Genomic DNA, 9,147 nt, shown 5'->3' with positions numbered 1-9,147 from the left:
TGGCCCGCTTTGTGGGGTGGCCCGCTTTGTGGGGTGGCCCGCTTTGTGGGGTGGCCCGCTTTGTGGGGTGGCCCGCTTTGTGGGGTGGCCCGCTTTGTGGGGTGGCCCGCTTTGTGGGGTGGCCCGCTTTGTGGGGTGGCCCGCTTTGTGGGGTGGCCCGCTTTGTGGGGTGGCCCGCTTTGTGGGGTGGCCCGCTTTGTGGGGTGGCCCGCTTTGTGGGGTGGCCCGCTTTGTGGGGTGGCCCGCTTTGTGGGGTGGCCCGCTTTGTGGGGTGGCCCGCTTTGTGGGGTGGCCCGCTTTGTGGGGTGGCCCGCTTTGTGGGGTGGCCCGCTTTGTGGGGTGGCCCGCTTTGTGGGGTGGCCCGCTTTGTGGGGTGGCCCGCTTTGTGGTGTTGGGCGTTAGTATGAGCAAATGCTCCTCTTGATAGGAGTAACTCAATCAAGTGAATTGGCACCTCCGTACGCTGTTTGCTACTACTTCTAACAAGAGGTGCATATACATGAGGTGGTTATGGACCTTGCCAGGGATTTCTGGAATTCAAAGAGCTATCGAATGATGTTATTTTCAAAATCTCAAGTCTAATAAGTAGAGTAATGCAGATCAAAACGTCTTTGAGTTTAAATCAACTTTGGTGTTCTTCTTGCCAAGGCTGCAGCAACATTATTGTTCAAGTTGGAATTAGCCGTACGCGTACAGCCAAATCCTTGGCGGTCACGAGCCTGTGCGCCTTAGGAGATTAGCCTTCTCCTCCTTCTGAGATAGATTCTACAGTAGATAGAATTCCATTCATCCACTTCATTAGTTATTACGCTAAAACGAGTTTAAGTCAATTGAACTTATGGGAACACTATTCTTAAAAAAGAAGGATACCCATTTAGTGACATAGGGGATAGCACTATGATAGAGTATACTAATTAGCCGCTACTAGCACCAGCCTACCAATACTTATGCCTCCCTCTGTAGTAGATATACGTAGAAATTGGCTGCACCTAGAATTAGCTGCGAGATTGCAGTAGAAATAGATCCGTCAAAACGCGTATATTCCACAGTACAAAAGCAGCAAATCTGGCCAATAGGCGCCCGCAAAGATCCGACTAGAGTCTACCTGTCCAATGTTACGCACATAGGAGTACTGTGGGTGCACTACCAATTAACCATACCTAGTGGTATTTGACCTTTTGACCCAGCGGCAGCGTGGTTGCTTGTTGGTGTACAACTTGCAGATCCTAACATCCAAGATGATTGAGGCGGACCAAGAACTCTTTTCAGGCTGCCAAAGGAGAGTAACCCAATTGTCTATAACCCTTTCTCCGCCATGATCTGGAATACCTCTTCCAGGGCCTCCCGGCGCTCCTTGACCTCATAGCCATACTCCCGTAGTTTCTTTTGCAGCTTGGTCGTGTCCATGATGCAATTGGAGCGCGGAGCCCTCAGGGTACTAAGCATGTCGTCCAGCACGAACGTCTGCCACGTCAGATCAGGTCGAATGTATTTCTTGGCCAATTCCATAAGCTCGACGTTGCTGATCTGGCCGGGTGTCACCTATTTAGCCAGTCAGCCAAACACCTAATGATATAGAACTCGGGACAATCGAAATGTGTGGTAACTTCTGGCGCATCTGTCGACTTACAAAGTTGTAGATACCCGTCACGGCATGCTCAGAGAGGACGAGGGCACCGGGCAGCAGATTGGGCAGGACCGTGCCAGACTATATTTATTCAAGTTAGTCTCACTAGTTAAGACGAATGGGTGCTGAGAGAAAACAATCTGAGGGACACCCACCCCTGTCAAGTCCACAATCTTCTCATACTTCAATAGCCTTCCAATATGGTTGTTCTTGTGCAAGTCTGCCGCAATTGGTAATCGAATACGCAACAGCAGCAGGTTGGAGTAGTGGCGGATGGATAGCTCGCTGAGCAACCGGCTGCGGGAATACCACGAGCCTTGATAGAATGGTTCGTCTGTCTCCTTGAAGGGCGGTTGGTGCTTGATCTCTTCTTCCGACAGCGTGTAGATGCAGGCGGACCCGATCTGCGTGACGTGGATGCCCAGCTGGAAGCAAGTGTCGACCACGTTGAGCACTCCCAGGATATTGGACCGTACCGTCTCAACCTTGTGGTCCTCGCACCAGTCGACGTTTGGCGTGCCGCGCGTGCTGGCGCAGTTGATGACCCGGGTGGGCTTGTGCTTGGTAAGCTCGCTGGTGGGAACTTAGCCAGGCCCCCTGCTAGAGACTTAGGGCTTGCCGTGCGGCTTGCCATGTGGCTAGGCTCGGCCCGGAGGCCTGCACCGCGGGGCTTTGCTCGACAGGTGTGCTCAGAAAAAGGATGCGGCCTACCTCAACACCTGCTCACGGCTCTCTATCCTAGCTTTGGACATGATGATAGTCTTGCCTTGTTCTAGAAGTATATCCTTCATTAGGTTAGCAATCCAGCCATTGCCTGGGTTGTCAAGTCAGCGTAGATCATTATGATTGTCCCCAGGTCAGCCTACCAAACATCAAGAAGATCTGGGATTCGGGCGTATTGGATCCCATGGTGCCGTTCGCAGTCGACGTTGGACGAGGAAGACTGGCCGTTCGATTTGATGTGTATCCGGTACGATATGTTTGATATGTTTAATCTGTTATGACACAGCGACGCCTGCACGATGAGGAAACCCCTGATTTATGGACATTGCCACGCTCGTTACTCTGCATCAAAGGGTCAATCAGGAGTTGAGGTGCCGGAGTGCGATGGGTTTAGTGTAACGATGCCCAGTCGTCATAGTGACTGCGTGGAGAGGAGATGTACTTCGCCGCTACCAATCTAAAGGTTGATGACTCCGGATTGACAACTTACAAGTTCCTCCGTTTCCATCGCCCCCACCACCAGCCGATAGACCGGCTTTGCGCAGAGCAACGCCGCCAAAGCTGGAGTACTAGCGGCTGTTGCAAATGCTAGAAGGTCCCCAGCTTAGCTGACGGATGCGGATTCTAGCCTTTGCTCTCCTCACTCTTACAGAGTAATCCGGAGTTGGCTATCACAGGGTTTCCCAAACAAGGAAAGCCAGACTAGATATGAGAGATAATCAAGAAAAAGTGGCACCGTGGTCCCGTGGCGCCGTACACAGCCGTCTTCGGAGGCTCTCGAGGGCAGTGGTGAGAAGGCTTTAGGGTTGGGTGAGAATCCTGAAGCGTATTCATGACGCACGGCACATATCGTACAAAACCCATCCGATGCAAATGGCAGATTGAATCAAACGACACGTCTCACATCAGTCAACATTGTTTCATTATTCAACATTAGTGTGCGACAGCTAACGATGGCCCGTCTCCCTGAACTCACGCCGCCGGAAAGCTCGGGATCGAGGGTTCCATCTGTGCACCATCATGATGTCGTTACTGAACGCCCGGGTGATCTTGACAGTCTACGTCTCATCGGCACCACCAGATTTGAGCCAATGAACGATGTCAAAACCATTTTGATCACCGGCGGAGCAGGTTTCATGTTAGTCTCTATCCTGGCGACGTTCACGCTCAATCACAGGTAGCTAACATGACTCCCTTACCAGCGGCAGTTGGGTCACCCGGCACCTGACAGTCCGATACCCTGAATACAAAATCATTTGTATTGACAAGCTCGACAAAGTCTCCTCTCTTGCCAACATCAGCTGCCTGGAAGCCTTCCCCAACTTCCACTTTGTGCAGGGCAACCTGCTGGACCAGGCCACCGTGTCAAGTTTGCTCGCCGAGCATGACATCGACTGCGTGATGCACTTTGCGGCCTGCTCGCACGTGCAGAACTCGTTCGAGGACCCTTCGATCTTCACGCTCAACAACGTAGTGGCCACGCAGTGGCTGCTCGACGCTGTGCGGCACCACGGCGGCCCCGGTCGGCTGCGGCGCTTCATCCACGTCAGCACAGACGAGGTATACGGCGACGTGGTGGACGAGTTCGTTGACGAGACCAAGCAGTTCATGCCCACCAATCCGTACTCGGCGTCCAAGGCCGCCGCCGAGATGTACGTCTGGGCCTACGCCAAGTCGTTCGGCATCCCGGCCCTGGTGGTGCGGAGCAACAACGTGTACGGGCCATGCCAGTATCCTGAAAGTAAGCTATGCCCCCTCCTTCCTGTGCAGTGCAGCTGAATCATGCATTCTAATTGTGTCTATCCATGCAGAAATCATCCCCCGCTTCTACACGCTCCTGTCCGAGCAGCAACCGCTCACGATCCAGGGCTCCGGCCTCAACGTGCGGCGCTACCTGTACGCGGCGGACGCGGCGGACGCGGCGGACGGCTTCGACACGCTGCTGCACAAAGGGGTCGTGGGTGAGGCGTACAACCTCAATTCGGCCTCCCCCGTGACCAACCTTGAGGTTGCGGTGCGCATGCTGGAGCTGTTCGGCTACAGCCCACAGAGGGATTTCCATCACCGCCTGGCCTAGATTACCGACCGTCCCTTTAATGACCACGATTATCGGGTTGACGGCTCCAAGCTGGAGACCCTCGGGTGGCGCCAGCGTGTGCCATTCGCCGTGGGATTAAGAGCCACGGTTGACTGGTATCGCAAGAACATACATGCTTGGTGGCCGGACGTGACGAAGACGATTAATGTTAAATCGACAGCGACGATCCGTGGCGACATGCGCAGCCGCGTGGGCGACAATGAAGTCAAAAGTGTGGACGATGAAGTAACGATTGGAGAGATATCCGACGCCAGCAGTCCTGGAGTGTTGGGCTGATGTAGTTTCTTCTCTTTCTGCCACCGTCAGGGATGTAAACGAAGTACAGGCATCAAGGGGGGAGACTTCGAGGGATGAACGGCTACAGATTTCTTAGACAATGACATGCTAGAATCATCTATCTAATGTGTCTACACCGCTAAGCTCAATCAATTGGCTGCAAAGTGCAGTAACTTTAAATGTACGGTCCGGATTGTTGGAACTAGCCGTCAGCCAATCCCTAGCCTCATATGTCACGTGACTGCGCACGTGCCACTCCGCACATTATATTAGCCTGCTCCTCCTTCTGAGATAGAATTCCACTCATCCACTTCATCACGGATGATCAGCCTTCTTATTGGATAAAGTTCCCCTTTCCCGCCTTCTTGAGTTTACGGCGGAAAATAAGCAGTGTTTTAGGGTGCTAAGGCTGCAGAATCTTGCTAAGCCGCACCCCATCAAAGAGGGCACAGAATTGGCACATAGAATGCACAGAAAAACCGCACAGAATTCGCACAAAGAATTCGCAGAAAAAGCATACAGAACTTGCAGAAAACGCATATAGAATGATCTTCTATTCTTCTATTCTTCTAACTATCCCTTTTTCTATCTAAAAAATGTTACATCTACTCTATATATAAATATATACGGAGTCGTGCTTCAAAAGTTATTGATATACCCTAACTGGGATAAAGTAAGGCTAGCTGTTTTTGCAGTAGTGTTATGCTAGTTTCTACTTGGGATGTTAGAGCTGCTAACAAGCCGAATGCCTAACGCTTAGCTGACATAGGTTCTGAGTCACGCCTAGCAGCCTAAAATAAGGCCGAGAGGCCCTAGAGATCTTTAGGAAATTGTGGGCACTACTAGGGGTCACTACAGGGCTTCTTCTCTGTAGAGCACGAACTACGCAGCACTAATGTCAGCTAGAGTTTGCTAGCGGCCCTCTAGTTTTAGCGTATATTAATGACTTTTGAAGCACGACTTCGTATATATATATGTTACAGCTATGGCACTGGCACAGCTGCGGCACATAAATGGCACGTCAGTGGCACGCCAGCAGGGCGCCCTAGCGACAGAGCAGTATCATAGCGGCACTTTGATGCCAAAGAGGCGCCTGACAAGTAGGGTAGTTAGCAGCACTAATTCTGCTGAGTAGCTAGATAGAATAGAGCATCCTACACCTTACTGACGTACCAAAATATATATCAAAAATACAATCCCACGACTACTAAGCCTTTATCAGGTTTCTGGTCTGAGCCCTAGAAAAGTTCGGACTGGACCAACCGGGTTGGGCTCGGACCATATAGCAGCCTAGTTCAAATCAGTGAGGGTCAAACTATGTTGGAAGTGGACAATCAATGATTGTATTTTCTATGTCTCTATTACAATGTTCAAAACGGTTCACAGAAGAAGTGTCCTCCAGCTATTGGGGTCCCTAGCGATTATCATCATAATAACGTTGCCAGTCCTCATGAAAGAATCCCATAGCGAGCGCCTTTCCAAGGACAACAGCCCCATAATCCAATCCATGGCTTTTTCCGCGCCACCGCTGTAGACTGGGAACGCTAACCTGGAATGCAAAAGCGTACACCAGCGAAAAACAGAAACCATGTCTAGGCTTTGTTCTGGACATTTCTGCTCATGGCTCTAATCTTGTGGCCGTATATGTACAGGATGTATGGCACGGGTGCCATGACAGTGGTGACGATGGCTACGATGGTCAAGGAGATGTGCGGGCCTAGGTTGTCGTACATGACGATCGAGGCTGGGCTTAGCGCGCCAGAGATGACGTAGCGCGTGAAGGTCATGAAGCCCAGAGCGGATGCCGCGTACTGTAGGTACACGAAGATGATGTACATGTAGGAGGTGGTGAAGATGCACACCAGGGCGTAACCGAAGACGCCTGAGGCCACGATAGGTGACCAGATGCTGATGTCGCTCTGTGGAAAAGAAGGGTGTCAGCGGAGAGAAGATGGGAAAGGAAGGCTTGTTTCGCTTACATAGCATGTCCACGCCATCCAGAACAGTGAGACAGGCATCAGGATGGAAGCGCCGGCCATGGAATAGTACAGGGACACCTCTGGCTGCAGGGATTCGCCCGCGGCGGCCGCCTTCGCGGCAGCCTTCTTGGTCAGGTGGTATATGTATGGGATTGAGGCCATGGCGGCGAAGACGCCGGGCATCATGGCGGACCAGATGATGAAGGTCAAGCTCGTGGAGATGCCATACGGCCTTTCGAAGATGTAAGGGTAGCCGTTCAGGAAGGTAAAGAGCACAAAGTACAACAGCGTGAGGTAGAAACTGAAGACGAGGATGATAGGCTCGGTCCAGGCCATGGAGAAAGGTCGAAACGCGTTGGTCAGCAGCCGGGTGCCGAACGAGCTGGCTGACGCGTGCTTGGCCTGATATCGGTTGTCGCCTGTCAGATCGCGCAGATGCTTGGCACGCCATTCCAGCAGCACAGGCCCGAACGTCTCGGGTTGGGCGAGCAGCACAAAGACCAGCGCGGCGCCGACCATGATCATGGAGATCCAGTCGGCCCAGGCGAAGCCGATCTCGGGCGTGTAGGCGCTGATCACAGGACCCAGGATGGGGCCCGCGTAGGCGGCAAAGGTGACCACAGGCAGGCCGAAGGGGAGCTGCATGGGAGTCCAGATGTCGCCGATGGTGCCGCCCGCCACTGTCATCGGGCTGGCCGCAAACAGGGCGCACAGGAAGCGGAAGGCGAGGGCGGCGCCGTAGTTGGGCGCCAGGGCCTTGGCCATGATGAACAATAGGACCACAACCATGGTGCTGAAGTAGACGGCATTGCGGCCGAATGTTTCGGAGAATGGGCCGGCGAACAGCGAACCCACACCAGTGCCGATGAGAAAGATGCCTGGGATTGTCAGCTGGCGTTCATGTTCATATTTGCTAATTGGCAAGTCAGATCTCACCGGTGGTCATGGATCCAGCCATGGCATTCACGCCGTAGTGTTCGTCGAAGGCATATTGGGTGGGACCCTCAATCGAGGCGAGCATTGTCAGAGGAATGGCGATAGCACAGCACGTCAGCATGGCCATCCATTTCTTCGCCAGCGTCCAGCTCAGCGGATCACTGGGGTCGTTCTCTTCCAACCGACCTCGAAGACGACGCTGCCGTTGCCTTCGTCTGGACGCGACACGGTGACGCCTGACACTAGGGTCAGTTCCTTGGGCTCTTCCTCCTCGGGCACCACCTCCTTGGGCTCAGCTGTGGATGTGCTCAGGGCCGGGTCGGCGGGCCGCACGGCCTGCTGGACGTGTGTCAGATCTTCTTGCACTTCCCGCCGTAGACGACGATATTGGAGGAGTGACTGCATGGTGAAGCAGACGAAATCAAGCTGACTAAGATTGATTGTTCACCGAAAAGCTGATGAAGAGATGCTGGGCTGATACGCGTGGGAGAGGGGGAGAATGAATTCTCAATAAACAAAGACTGACACCCCATAGATTGGTAGAGCCTCCCGTTGCTTTGAAATCAAAAAGGGCAGCCTGATGCATCCCTTGCTTTAGACCCTGGTGGTCAGCGATAATGCTATGCGCTGGAAATCAACTCTGCTGTCCGCTAATGCTGTTGGCTTCTGTTTTTCGCACCTCCCTCCCCTCGTACAACCCCAACCCGAGAAGTACTTCACGGTATGTTGTACGTAGTAGATCCTCTCTGACAGGTCTAATGCACAAGAGGGGCGCTAAGAATGGTTCCCCCAGGGGTCAGCGGAAACCTCAAATCTGAAGTGACTGAAAGGCCCGTGCAGCCTGATTTCAGCCGCATCTGGATGGGTCTGCGAAGGGTTGTGCTGCAACCCTTCCTTTCCTTTCATCCCAGTCATGGTAAACGCTCCTCTGTGAACCATGACAGGAGTTATAACTCTGTTTCCGAGATTTAGAGGAACATGCCGAATGAAGAGAGTATCTCCGTGTCCAACTTAAGTAATGTACTGCGTACGCAGACATTTTTGCAGAAATTCAAGCCATGTGAATCCCGCCGCTAGCTCTCTGGCCTCTGCGGAACCGTATTATGGAGGAGCATGTTGGTACCACCTGAAGGATCTATCAGAGTTCGGACTATTCTCACTTCTGCTATGGTAAGGTTGTCAAGGATCCGCTAGTAACTTCTGCACTGCTGAAGTAGTTGTACTCCCTGATATAATCTCTTGTCAATGCTAGTAAGTAATATCTCTCAACATCCTTGGATGAATACCTTAATATCCAGAAAATGCTTTGCTTGGAGACGAAACGATCATTATGTTCCGAGACATAGCTAACATCTTGTCTGTATTACAATAAAACTTTGGTCTGATACCGTAATACTATATTATAGGACAGAGTTCCGTTAAAGATTCACTAGTAACATCTGTTTGGCATGTGCAGTTTCACTGCCTAATATAATCGTATTACTGTGCATTGCGAAAGTGTTGCAATT

The 9,147-nt window shown here is 52.2% G+C and overlaps 3 protein-coding genes across 3 annotated transcripts; 1 reads left to right on the top strand and 2 right to left on the bottom strand.

Annotated features, from left to right (window-relative positions):
- Positions 1–1,296: 1,296 nt before the first annotated feature.
- On the bottom strand, positions 1,297–2,536 carry EPUS_08498 (uncharacterized protein; the record flags this gene model as incomplete). The annotated part of the gene is made up of 5 exons (XM_007808082.1): positions 1,297–1,542; positions 1,631–1,708; positions 1,783–2,200; positions 2,339–2,441; positions 2,494–2,536. The coding sequence occupies 5 exons, from the start codon at positions 2,534–2,536 to the stop codon at positions 1,297–1,299; spliced, it is 888 nt and encodes a 295-aa protein (XP_007806273.1).
- A 767-nt stretch (positions 2,537–3,303) lies between these two features.
- Positions 3,304–4,724, top strand: EPUS_08497 (uncharacterized protein; the record flags this gene model as incomplete). Its single annotated transcript, XM_007808081.1, has 4 exons — positions 3,304–3,488; positions 3,553–4,091; positions 4,162–4,364; positions 4,428–4,724. The coding sequence occupies 4 exons, from the start codon at positions 3,304–3,306 to the stop codon at positions 4,722–4,724; spliced, it is 1,224 nt and encodes a 407-aa protein (XP_007806272.1).
- Positions 4,725–6,316: 1,592 nt separating this feature from the next.
- Positions 6,317–8,044, bottom strand: EPUS_08496 (uncharacterized protein; the record flags this gene model as incomplete). Its single annotated transcript, XM_007808080.1, has 4 exons — positions 6,317–6,643; positions 6,704–7,581; positions 7,640–7,772; positions 7,826–8,044. 4 exons carry the CDS (start codon positions 8,042–8,044, stop codon positions 6,317–6,319), a joined length of 1,557 nt encoding a protein of 518 aa, XP_007806271.1.
- Between the last annotated feature and the right edge of the window lie 1,103 nt (positions 8,045–9,147).

The sequence above is a fragment of the Endocarpon pusillum genome, assembly GCF_000464535.1.
Source record: "Endocarpon pusillum Z07020 unplaced genomic scaffold scaffold847, whole genome shotgun sequence".
Classification (NCBI taxonomy): domain Eukaryota; kingdom Fungi; phylum Ascomycota; class Eurotiomycetes; order Verrucariales; family Verrucariaceae; genus Endocarpon; species Endocarpon pusillum.
The sequence above is the reverse complement of the archived record's forward strand: the minus strand, read 5'-3'. Positions and strand labels throughout refer to the sequence as shown.